Source organism: Anomaloglossus baeobatrachus, chromosome 2 (assembly GCF_048569485.1).
Source record: "Anomaloglossus baeobatrachus isolate aAnoBae1 chromosome 2, aAnoBae1.hap1, whole genome shotgun sequence".
NCBI lineage: Eukaryota > Metazoa > Chordata > Amphibia > Anura > Aromobatidae > Anomaloglossus > Anomaloglossus baeobatrachus.
In genome coordinates, this window is record NC_134354.1 from 8,965,667 (window position 1) to 8,979,379 (window position 13,713).

The 13,713-nt window shown below is 50.1% G+C and overlaps 1 protein-coding gene across 1 annotated transcript in view; it reads right to left on the reverse strand.

The window, feature by feature from the left end:
- The window catches only part of HGD (homogentisate 1,2-dioxygenase), a 38,176-nt gene that overhangs the window by 13,991 nt on the left and 10,472 nt on the right, over positions 1 to 13,713 (reverse strand). Inside the window, exons 2-4 of the mRNA XM_075332784.1 lie at positions 4,021 to 4,092; positions 3,696 to 3,784; positions 3,376 to 3,481 (exon numbers count right to left, since the gene is read on the reverse strand). Coding sequence (XP_075188899.1) covers positions 3,376 to 3,481; positions 3,696 to 3,784; positions 4,021 to 4,092 — 267 coding nt within the window. The remainder of the gene's footprint in view (positions 1 to 3,375; positions 3,482 to 3,695; positions 3,785 to 4,020; positions 4,093 to 13,713) is intronic.

Below are 13,713 nucleotides of genomic sequence, written 5' to 3' on the forward strand. Positions count from 1 at the left end.
AGTTCATGACGCCACCCGTGGTATGTGGTAATTAGGAGTACCACCGCTGCAGTTGGGAGTACCTGGGGCTGATGGAATGGGGCAGCCAGGTGTTAGGACCCTCCACGGGTAGGGGGAATACCCCGGGACTCAGTAAGGGGGGTGCCGTGGGATGCAGGGGGGTCACTTTGGTACTCACTCAGTTCATTAAGCAGACACAGACAACTGGTAAAACAAGTCTCTGGACACCGCTGTCCCTGAGAGGAGCTAGTTCAGGTCCCGTCCCCAATGGTGCTGCCTGGTGATCCGTGACCTGCCTCCTGGCACTAAGTTTACTTCTTTGGTGGTCCCGGTAGTGTGAAACTTGCCGGGTCCCGCTCCCCAGTATGGCTAAGTGTGGGAGCTTTCTCTCAGGGGTCACGCTTGGGATTTTCTGGACCGTTTTGGATTGGAAAGTCCTATCCCCCTCGTTGCGCTAGTAGCCAGATTTTGGAGCGGTTGGGAACGAATATTGAAAGCTCCGATCTCCACGGGTAAATAATCAGGTTGCCTGAAGCTACTCCCCGACCTAGGGTCCACGTACCACGTTGTGCCTTGGTCCAAGCCCGGTGATGGTGCAAGGCCGCCGGCTGTCCTCCTTGACAGATCCGTGCCCCTTGCCATGATCCCCTGCGACCGGGGGTCCAGCTCCTCTAGGCCCAGACCACAGTCTGCCACCTAGATCGCTTCCTAGGAGCCCGGCTTCTGACCTCCTCTCACTTTCACTTCCAGACTACTCTCCCACTCTTGACACCCCTCACCTTCCCTCTCCAACCCCCCAGGTGGGCGACTCTATTCCACTCAAGCCGTCCACTGGTGTGTTTGGTGGGTGTGGTGCAGGGTGTATCTAGGATTTGATTAGATGATGTAGGCAACACCATATGGTTAGGACCCAAAACCAAGAAGGAGGTGGATACTGCACGGGAGGGCAGATTGTGCAATACCCTGTGACGACCCGATAGTCCAGAGGCATCACACTTAGCACTTGTTGGCCCTTTTGCCTTCACTCTGCGGTCCAGCTCACCCCAAACAATCTCGATTGGGTTCAGGTCTGGTGACTGTGGAGGCCAGGTCATCTGGCGTAGCACCCATCACTCTCCTTCTTAGTCAGATAGCCCTTACACAGCCTGGAGGTGTGTTTGGGGTCATTGTCCTGTTGAAAAATAAATGATGGTCCAACTAAATGCAAACCAGATGGAATAGCACGCCGCTGCAAGATGCTGTGGTAGCCATGCTGGTTCTGTATGCCTTCAATTAAGAATAAATCCCCAACAGTGTCACCAGCAAAGCCTATCCACACCATCACACCTCCTCCTCCATGCTTCACGGTGGGAACCAGCCATGTAGAGTCCATCCGTTCACCTTTTCTGCGTCACATAAAGACACGGTGGTTGAATCCAAAGATCTCAAATTTGGACTCATCAGACCAAAGCACAGATTTCCACTGGTCTAATGTCCATTCCTTGTGTTCTTTAGCCCAAACAAGTCTCTTCTGCTTGTTGCCTGTCCTTAGCAGTGGTTTGCTATCAGCTATTTTACCATGAAGGCTGCTGCACAAAGTCTCCTCCTAACAGTTGTTCTAGAGATGTGTCTGCTGCTAGACCTCTGTGTGGCATTGACCTGGTCTCTAATCTGAGCTACTGTTAACCTGCGATTTCTGAGGCTGGTGACTCGGATAAACTTATCCTCCGCAGCAGAGGTGACTCTTGGTCTTCCTTTCCTGGGGCGGTCCTCATGTGAGCCAGTTTCTTTGTAGCGTTTGATGGTTTTTGCCACTGCACTTGGGGACACTTTCAAAGTTTTCCCAATTTTTCAGACTGACTGATCTTCATTTCTTACAGTAATGATGGCCACTCATTTTTCTTTACTTAGCTACTTTGTTCTTGCCATAATACAAATTCTAACAGTCTATTCAGTAGGACTATCAGCTGTGTATCCACCAGACTTCTTCTCAACACAACTGATGGCCCCAACTCCATTTATAAGGCAAGAAATCCCACTTATTAAACCTGACAGGGCGCACCTGTGAAGTGAGAACCATTTCCGGTGACTGCCTCTTGAAGCTCATCAAGAGAATGCCAAGAGTGTGCAAAGCAGTAATGAAAGCAAAAGGTGGCTACTCTGAAGAACCTAAAATCTAAGACATATTTTCAGTTGTGTCACACTTTTTTGTTAAGTATTTCATTCCACATGTGTTAATTCATAGTTTTGAGGCCTTCAATGTGAATCTACAATTTTCAGAGTCATGAAAATAAAGAAAAAACTCTTTGAATGAGAAAGTGTGTCCAAACTTTTGGTCTGTACTGTATAATATACAAAAGTACAAAAAAAACATCAAAGAGAGGCAAAAGGTGAAGAAAGAAAGGGGGGGGAAAGAGTTCTCCAGACCAAAAATTGTACCCTTTAGTAAAATATCATCATGCAGGATAAATATGGGCAGAGTAGCTGGAGATAATTACTTGCAGATCTTAACAATGTGAGCAATGGGGTCTTTTAAACGTCCAAGTACAAAATTCCATCAATAAGTTTGTTTATATGAATCGGCCAAAATGGCTCAGTTTCTGGTCTCCAGCGCCCACACAGTTATAAAAGCCGCAATCAATACTGTCCTAGGATCATAGTAGATTTAGAAAAATTACCCATGTTAACGTAATGTCAGAGAACCAGCCCGTCATCGCTGATGCACGTTTCATAATAGCTTTGTTGACGACGCTACTGCAAAACGTGCGTCAGGGATTCACGGGGCTGGTTCTCTGACATTACGTTATCATGGGTAATTTTTCTAAATCTACTATGATCCTAAGAAAGTATTGATTGCGGCTCTTATAACTGTGTGGGCGCTGGAGACCAGAAACGGAGCCATTTTGGCCGATCCATATAAATAAACTTATTGATGGAATTTTGTACATGGGAGCTTTCTAAGATTTTTGGTGAAAATAACTAAAGGGTAGAATTTTTGGTTTGGAGAACCCTCCCCCCTTTCTTTCCTCACCTTTTGCCTCTATTTGATGTTTTTTTTGTACTTTTGTATAGTATACATATTTATGTGCTTAATGTAATTTTATAATGATTGAATAAGGAACAATTTTATTACAAATTTTCTGTGGCAATTTTTGCCTCTCTTAGAATTTACGATTTGCAAAACTGTCGTGTGAACCTGTCCGCAGCCGTCCGTCATGTAACCGACCCTGTAATGACACGTGGTCTTGTTTTTCCAGCAACTGCACAGTATAATCTGAATGGTGTAAAGACGTCCTATATATTCAGAACAATACTAGTAAAAGGGGCATTGCAGAAGTACTCACACCCCACCCTGCACTACAGGTGCAGGTCATCTCTTTGGATGGGGCGTCTCACCTGATTGGGGTTGGGCTCCACCTCGTCCCAGTTGTGTGTCAGGTGCTTTTGCTCGTAGGGCTGGAAGGGTTTATGTCGGACGGAAGGAAGAACGCGGTAAAGCCAACTGAAAAATATGAGACACGCCGCCCGTCACCCCATGTAGCAGGTTTATATACAGTGCATTATAATCACTGTGGCTGGTTTACCATTCAGGACTGTAGGAAAGCTGGGTGTCATCCTCTGTGGGGTAACAGCCACCATACTGGTTGTACCCGGCTTTCCCTGGAGCAGATATATCTAGCACTGAGTATAACATAGAAATGATGCCATGTTCTTACCTTCTTTTATTGGAGCTTCTGGGACAGGTGAAGGCAGATCCGGAGAGCTGCTCGGCGTACAGACCGTACGGACACAGCTGCGGGTTATTCTGAAGAGCACAGATCAGTAATCACACTCTGACAACACCTCTGCTTGCTGTCAGTGAATAGGAACATTCAATGCTGTATACAGGGCTGGATCCTTCTGGTGAGGAGGACTGACAGAGACTATTTCCATTCACTGACAGCAAAGATCTTCCAAAATGCAAAGTGTCCAATTTCTCAGTCTATGGAAAGCTTTAATAATAAACAATACCTACTGCAGAATACTATATAAGCTGCTCACCTGTCCCTCCGGTAAAGAGCCTGGACATCGAGGGTCCTCCGAGGAGAATTCATTGCCAAATCCCGGCATATACTGGAAAGCAGAGGCAGAAACGTATACAGGTGGGACCGAAAACGCTCCAGATCCCCTGCAACCATTCACACTCTCAAAAAATTGCATAACAATAATGTCTGCCTGTAGCCACCACTAGGGGGAGCTCACTACATACAGATGTATACAGCCACCACTAGAGGGAGCTCACTACATACAGATGTATACAGCCACCACTAGAGGGAGCTCACTACATACAGATTTATACAGCCACCACTAGAGGGAGCTCACTACATACAGATTTATACAGCCACCACTAGAGGGAGCTCACTACATACAGATGTATACAGCCACCACTAGAGGGAGCTCACTACATACAGATGTATACAGCCACCACTAGAGGGAGCTCACTACATACAGATGTATACAGCCACCACTAGAGGGAGCTCACTACATACAGATTTATACAGCCACCACTAGAGGGAGCTCACTACATACAGATTTATACAGCCACCACTAGAGGAAGCTCACTACATACAGATTTATACAGCCACCACTAGAGGAAGCTCACTACATACAGATTTATACAGCCACCACTAGAGGGAGCTCACTACATACAGATGTATACAGCCATCACTAGAGGGAGCTTACTACATACAGATTTATACAGCCACCACTAGAGGGAGCTCACTACATACAGATTATACAGCCACCACTAGAGGGAGCTCACTACATACAGATTTATACAGTCACCACTAGAGGGAGGTCACTACATACAGATTTATACAGCCACCACTAGAGGGAGCTCACTACATACAGATTTATACAGGTACCACTAGAGGAAGCTCACTACATACAGATTTATACAGTCACCACTAGAGGGAGCTCACTACATACAGATTTATACAGCCACCACTAGAGGGAGCTCACTACATACAGATTTATACAGCCACCACTAGAGGGAGCTCACTACATACACATTTATACAGCCACCACTAGAGGGAGCTCACTACATACACATTTATACAGCCACCACGAGAGGGAGCTCACTACATACACATTTATACAGCCACCACTAGAGGGAGCTCACTACATACAGATTATACATCCACCACTAGAGGGAGGTCACTACATACAGATTTATACAGTCACCACTAGAGGGAGCTCACTACATACAGATTTATACAGCCACCACTAGGGGGAGCTCACTACATACAGATTTATACAGCCACCACTAGAGGGAGATCACTACATACAGATATATACAGTCACCACTAGAGGGAGCTCACTACATACAGATTTATACAGTCACCACTAGAGGGAGCTCACTACATACAGATTTATACAGCCACCACTAGAGGAAGCTCACTACATACAGATTTATACAGCCACCACTAGAGGAAGCTCACTACATACAGATTTATACAGCCACCACTAGAGGGAGCTCACTACATACAGATGTATACAGCCATCACTAGAGGGAGCTTACTACATACAGATTTATACAGCCACCACTAGAGGGAGCTCACTACATACAGATTATACAGCCACCACTAGAGGGAGCTCACTACATACAGATTTATACAGTCACCACTAGAGGGAGGTCACTACATACAGATTTATACAGCCACCACTAGAGGGAGCTCACTACATACAGATTTATACAGGTACCACTAGAGGAAGCTCACTACATACAGATTTATACAGTCACCACTAGAGGGAGCTCACTACATACAGATTTATACAGCCACCACTAGAGGGAGCTCACTACATACAGATTTATACAGCCACCACTAGAGGGAGCTCACTACATACACATTTATACAGCCACCACTAGAGGGAGCTCACTACATACACATTTATACAGCCACCACGAGAGGGAGCTCACTACATACACATTTATACAGCCACCACTAGAGGGAGCTCACTACATACACATTTATACAGCCACCACTAGAGGGAGCTCACTACATACAGATTTATACAGCCACCACTAGAGGGAGCTCACTACATACAGATTTATACAGCCACCACTAGAGGGAGCTCACTACATACAGATTTATACAGCCACCACTAGAGGGAGCTCACTACATACACATTTATACAGCCACCACTAGAGGGAGCTCACTACATACAGATTTATACAGTCACCACTAGAGGAGCTCACTACATACAGATTTATACAGCCACCACTAGAGGGAGCTCACTGCATACAGATTTATACAGCCACCACTAGAGGGAGCTCACTACATACAGATTTATACAGCCACCACTAGAGGGAGCTCACTACATACAGATTTATACAGTCACCACTAGAGGGAGCTCACTACATACAGATTTATACAGCCACCACTAGAGGGAGCTCACTACATACACATTTATACAGCCACCACTAGAGGGAGCTCACTACATACAGATTTATACAGTCACCACTAGAGGGAGCTCACTACATATAGATTTATACAGTCATCACTAGAGGGAGCTCACTAAATACACATTTATTCAGTCACCACTAGAGGGAGCTCACTACATACAGATATATACAGTTTCCACTAGGAAGCGGACTACACTTGGGTTTATAAACCCACCACACTGGTGACCTCGAGTGATGAGGACATTGCAGGAACAGTGGCGTTGTGGGAGCTGTAGCTGTTTTTACTTTAATTGTGATCCTGAATGGATTTAACAGGGAAGCTATTAGATTCGGCAGGTCACATTCCAGATTTTTTTTTTTTTTTAAAAAGGGGCGTTCAGAAATAAACGTCCCCCATTGTAACCAGTGCTGTGTGCAGCGTCTGCCAGACAAAGTTGCTGAGTCACAATGTGTCAGGATCCTGTACATGTGGGAGAAATTACTGAAACTGCAGAATCTGACAACAGGGGGTACAGGAAACCTAGAGGGAGATCAGGCGGGGAGGGGGGGGGGGGGGTCGGTGATATACACAGGTCTACTATGGGGTATACAATGCAGATTTTCATCTGCATAGTAATCTTCTCTACCCGGACCCAGCAGTGTTAATCACCCTGGTGTCCCTAAAACTGAAATACTAAATGCCGGAAAATTATATATTGACTGACAACAGGGAGGAATAGATTGCATGCACTTGTACCGAAAATGGAGAGTAGACATGAATAGTGATGGGCGGATCCCACGACAATTCCAGCTCTGCTACATTTGAAGGCACAGTGTGCAGCCATAGAACATGACCGCCAGGCGTGGATGTCAGGCAGAGACTGAGCAACAAGGACCGGTGATGTCACTGAGGTTAGTTGTGGGCACAGCTAGAGGTTCCCACTGTCCTCCACTTGTGACCGCAGGTAACCTGGCCTTAGGTGACCTCAGTAAAGTCAGTGACCACACCTCAGTGATGTCACCGCTCATCGCTGCTCAGTCTTTACCTGAAGCCCACAACAGGCGGTCATGTTTTAAGGCTGAGAGCTGTGCCTTTAGATATAACAGATCTGTTATCGTAGTGGGACCTTGTGTGAATTATGTTGAACTGTGTGTTTTGGGGGTTAATAAAGTGGTGAAAGAGGTTTTTTTTTTTTGTATTTTATTTGAAATAAAGGATTTTTTCGGTGTTTGTGTTTATCTTTTTTCACTTACAGATTAGTGATGGGGGATCTCAGATGCCTTCCATTACTAATCGAGGGCTTTAGAGGCAGCTGTGAGCTGTGATTAACCCCTTATTAGCCCAATTGCCACCGCACCAGGTCTATCGGGGAGAGCTGGGTAAAGTGCTGGGAATGTCACATCTAATGGATGCAACAATCCTGGGAGGCTACATGTTGCTATTTTTAGGCTGGAGGGGCCCAATAAGTATGGGTCTCCCCAGCCTGAGAATATCAGCCCCCAGCTATCGGGCATTATCATGGCTGGGTATTAAAATTGGAAGGGGGCGCCGCACGCCGTTTTAAAAAAATATTTAAATAATTAAAAAATTTTTTTTAAAAAAAAAAAGCTGCTTTTGGTTCCTCCTATTTTGATACACAGCTGAGTTAAGTGCACGGCTGGGGCTGCAGCTGTAGACTTTATCTGTGCTGGCTGGGTATCATAACATAGGGGGACCTTATGGCAAATTTTTTGTTTATTTTTATACCACGATAGAGACCTGCAGACAGGATTGGTGATTGGAAGCGTCACACAGGCTGTTATACAGGCTGGGGTCCAGTCTGACTGCAACCAATCACAGATGCTGGTGGGTGGGGGAAGCGGTGAATATGCAATGAAGTTAATGAGCGGGCTCAGAAGTGAATGAGCGGCCGCGGGAGCAGTTACTGAGGCTCCGGCGCGGCTGTAAGTACAGCGGACCTGCTCCTATCCCCCTATACATTCTAACACCATTTTTAGTTGCCGGATTACGGTCCCCATAGACTTATATTGGGACCGACGTTCGGCCACATATCCAGGATCCATTCCGGTCCGGAACCAGATTTTTAAAAAAAAAAAAAAGTTTGGTAGGTCCACTGGTGCCAGTTATCTGTGAGACCGCCCATGTCCTCCATACTCATCGGTTGTCCTTTTATGCAGTACATGATATAGTATTAGTTTTGTCTTAGTCGGTGGGACTCTTTAAGTTAACCCTTAATAAGGACCACCACTTGCTCTTTATGTGGTGATTGCCATTGCTTTGAGTTTCCGGCCCCTTTAATGCCCCCCGGACGGTGCACTTTTTCTGCCGTCCTTTGTGGCAGGCAGCGGTGACAGCTGCCTCTCACACAATGGGTGCTGTGAAATATTTAGCAGCGTTCTCCCTTCCCCCGCAGGCGCACACCAGTGTCCACCACCCATGACCTTTCCACGCCTCGCACCAATGAAGGTTCTGGAGCCGGTGCTGGAGAATCGGGCTCCGTGCAGACCCATCATTTATTTATAAAGGGCAGCTGCCGGCGGTGGTCGCGCTCCTGCCGCTTGCTGAAAATTCAGTAATTAATCTGCTCGTTAATCCTGTCTTTACGGAAGGAAGAGATGATGCACAGTTAGGCACGGTGCCAGCGGTGCCAATGACCGATAGATGGCAGAGAGTCCATGGCAAATCATCCAGGAATAGTGCCGTGCTGCAGAGATGTAGAGGAGCCGGGAATGTTGGGTGTATCCTCAGCCGGGCCGGGCCCACATTCTGAGCAGATGTCTGCTGCTGCTCTTCCTCCCCTCTCACAGCGTGCAGTCTCAGACACGCAGGAAGGGGGATGTCATCTTTTGCTGCTGCAGGAGAAAAGTTGCACATGTTGTGCATCGTAATCCACCAGGCTGCAGCGAGATGAGATACAATCCCCCCCCACCGCTATGGTCGCATAAATACAAAAAAGCTGCAGTTGCCGCCCCCCCCCCCCCCCCCAATAAATAACAAGTGGGGTGTAAGGATCTCTCTCTGTGGGGAGAACCAGGTTGGGGCAGGAAGTCTTATAGGAACGGCACCTCTAGCGCCACCTGCTGGAGGCAACAATCCCGAGAGTCAATAACAAAGCTTTAATGGACTTCTGCACAGGACTTGGGATACGACGCCGAACAAGAAAGGCCACGGACCGCGCCCCACCCGATCCATTGTAGATAGAAATAGACGACCCCCATCCTGCAGGGACAGCTGCACGGCTCACACAGCATGCTCCATAGAAGTCATAGGGGATAGACACGGCTCACAGAGCACGCTCCATAGATGTCAGAGGATAGACACGGCTCACAGAGCACGCTCCATAGACGTCATAGAGGATAGTCACGGCTCACACAGCACGGTCACAGCACCCTCCATAGAAGTCATAGAGGATAGACACGGCTCACAGAGCACGCTCACAGCAGTCTCCATAGAAGTCATAGAGGATAGACACGGCTCACAGAGCACGCTCACAGCACCCTCCATAGAAGTCATAGAGGATAGACCCGGCTCACAGCACGCTCACAGCACGCTCCATAGAAGTCATAGAGGATAGTCACGGCTCACAGAGCACGGTCACAGCACGCTCCATAGAAGTCATAGAGGATAGTCACGGCTCACAGAGCACACTCACAGCATTCTCCATAGAGGATAGACACGACTCAGAGCACGCTCACAGCACTCTCCATAGAGGATAGACACGACTCAGAGCACACTCACAGCACCCTCCATAGAAGTCATAGAGGATAGACAAGACTCACACAGCACGCTCACAGCACTCTCCATAGAAGTCATAGCGGATAGACACGGCTCACAGAGCACGGTCACAGCACCCTCCATAGAAGTCATAGAGGATAGACACGGCTCACAGAGCACGCTCACAGCACCCTCCATAGAGGATAGACACGACTCAGAGCACGCTCACAGCACTCTCCATAGAAGTCATAGCGGATAGACACGGCTCACAGAGCACGGTCACAGCACCCTCCATAGAAGTCATAGCGGATAGACACGGCTCACAGAGCACGGTCACAGCACCCTCCATAGAAGTCAGAGGATAGACACGACTCACAGAGCACGCTCACAGCACCCTCCATAGAAGTCATAGCGGATAGACACGGCTCACAGAGCACGCTCACAGCACCCTCCATAGAGGATAGACACGGCTCACAGAGCACACTCACAGCACCCTCCATAGAGGATAGACACGGCTCACAGAGCACGCTCACAGCACCCTCCATAGAGGATAGACACAGCTCACAGAGCACGCTCACAGCACCCTCCATAGAGGATAGACACGGCTCACAGAGCACGCTCACAGCACCCTCCATAGAGGATAGACACAGCTCACAGAGCACGCTCACAGCACCCTCCATAGAGGATAGACACGGCTCACAGAGCACGCTCACAGCACCCTCCATAGAGGATAGACACTGCTCACAGAGCACGCTCACAGCACCCTCCATAGAGGATAGACACGGCTCACAGAGCACGCTCACAACACTCCGTACAGAAATCATAGAGTATACACACGGCTCACAGAGCACGCTCACACCACCCTGCATAGAAGTCATAGAGGATAGACACGGCTCACAGAGCACGCTCACAGCACCCTGCATAGAAGTCATAGAGGATAGACACGGCTCACAGAGCACGGTCACAGCACCCTCCATAGAGGATAGACACGGCTCACAGAGCACGCTCACAACACTCCGTACAGAAATCATAGAGTATACACACGGCTCACAGAGCACGCTCACACCACCCTGCATAGAAGTCATAGAGGATAGACACGGCTCACAGAGCACGCTCACAGCACCCTCCATAGAGGATAGACACGGCTCACAGAGCACGCTCACAGCACCCTCCATAGAGGATAGACACGGCTCACAGAGCACGCTCACAGCACCCACCATAGAGGTAGACACAGCTCACAGAGCACACTCACAGCACCTGTGGCGCCCCTGAGGCTTCCGTCGCCACAGGTCATTGCACCCCACCTGCGGTGTGATGCCCATTCTGGGAGAGGAAGGGAGCGAACTCCGGTCCCCTGGTAAATCCACACTACACCCATTGCTAGGGACACACAGGACCAGGGAAAGTGGCAGGCAACCCTCCCATGCTGCGTGCTGGGAGGGGCCGTAAGACCCATCCCTGCTCCTATAGGTCACTGCTTAGCAACTGGGGAGGTGGGAGGAGCCAAGGAGAGCAGACAGAGATAGGAAGGTCAAGTTTAGTCAGATCGCTCAGGGAGTGAGAGAGTGAGGAGTGAGCATGTAGTTGGAGAAGGAGAACGGGAGCAAGGAGGGAGGAGGAGGCCTGCTGGAGGCAGGCAAGGAGGAGAAAGAAGAGAAGGAAAGAAAGGGTCGCAGGGCCGCGGGTAGTCCTGTAGGTACCACGAGCAGTCCTTGTTGGGTACCGAAGCCGAGGGCCCAGAGGCGCTACGAGTAGCTGCAGGCTGCGGTGGCCTGGTCCACATTGACATCGGTGGAGTGATTAGCTGCGACAGGGGACGGTCCCTAGAGACTGGAGGAGTGCAAAGACAATCTCCAAACAGTAAAAACCGAGGCCCAGGGACGTTGTAAGCTCCCAGGGCCAGAACCCATAGCAGACGTCCAGAAAAGGGGTAATCAGCCGACAGGTGACCCCCCAGCCTGGAGGCTGTAGTGGAGGCCAAGCCAGGGCCATCCAAACTCGGGCAAGGCTAGTGAAGACAGCAGAGAAGGAGACACTAAGAGAGAGGGTACCGGATTTCACACTCTGAATCACCCAGAAGACGGAGGTCCCTGACAGCGGTCCCAGCAGTCCAAGGGTCCTTCTGCCCTGACGAGAACTGTGAGTAAAGAACTGGAACTGCACCTCTGAAGTTGCCTCAGTTATTTCATCTGCATAGACATTCACAAGCACCAACTGTGCCCCGGGCATTGCTCCACCTGTGGGGAGCAGTACCACCATTGCTGCCATATCATCATCCCGGAGGCCACACACAGCAGCGGCGGCTTATTAGCGGCATACCACAGGTGGCGTCACGAACACAAACTTTATTCACTAAGCCACATATTCTACTGACACCCACCAGGGCCACGGAGCCGGGCCCAGCCACCACTGACTACCACCGGACTAGTCCGGCCCGGCACCGGGTGTCCCATAGCCCTGGGGTGGGCGAGTCAACTTTGGCGTCACGAACAGGATTCCGTGCCCGGTCTAACCGGGTACTGTGCGCCTGAAGAACCGTGTGACAGACTGTGTACTTTACTGAGAAACCGCCGCCATTAGCGCTGCTGAGAGCGGGAAGAAGGGGGGCGTGTAAGAAGAAAGGGCGCGAAGAGAAGCCCCGCCCCCTTGTCCAAGAAAAGCGCGCGAAGCGGTGCCCGCCATAGAAAGCGGAAGAAGAAGAAATGGCGACCAAATAAGCTGGCCGGCTGGCAGACAGAGTTTAAAAAAGCCAGACCAGCAGACAACGAAAATGTACCTTATCGCAAGCGGAGTGTTGCCGGCCATGATGGGCTGGGCGCCAGTCTGGCGCCAGCTACTCGTACAGCCCCCGGCCCCGCCTCCAAGAAGGGAAAGGGTGCAGCCGAGTGGCGTGGTCGAGCACCCGAGCAGTGTTCCAGGCAGCATTCCCCAGGTCGGAAGCATGGCGGAGGAGCTGCAGAGAAGTGCACCAGGGACCGGCAGAGAGGATTGCAAGCTGGACCTGCTCCAGGAGGAAGTGAGAGTTCTGGCCCGGAGGCTGAGCAGCATGGAGGTGGAGGCAGACAGGCGGAGAGAGACACCGAGGGTGCCGGAGGATCTGGAACGGTGGATGGATGCCGCGGAGCAAGCGCAGGGTGAGCAACCAGAAACCCCGTTCAGTCCGGACCCAGGGCCCCGCCATGAACCCCCGCTTAGCCCCTTCACTGATCCCCTGGCTTTCCCGGCCTACCCCGCGGACGCCCGGTGGGGCACCGGAGGCCTGCCCGAGACCCCCGCAGACGGAGCCTGGGGAGGGGTGGACCCTGAACCACTAGTGGGCCCCCTGCCGAGTCCCCCGGTGAGCCTCCTGGGAATGGCATCCCCGGGAGTGAATTGGGACGCGGCGCCCATAGAAACCAAGGGACTGCAGCGGCCGCTGCGCCCCAAGGAAACTCCCCTGGCCAACGAGCTGACGTGCCGGAGGCTGGTGGTCGAGTACCAGCGGGAGCGGGAACTCCGGGAAGAGAAAAGAAGGGCCCGAGAAGTCGCCAATCTGGCCTCCAAGGAAGAGGTCAGGAAGGCCCTGAAGGGAACCGAGTGCCCAGTAAGACGGGGC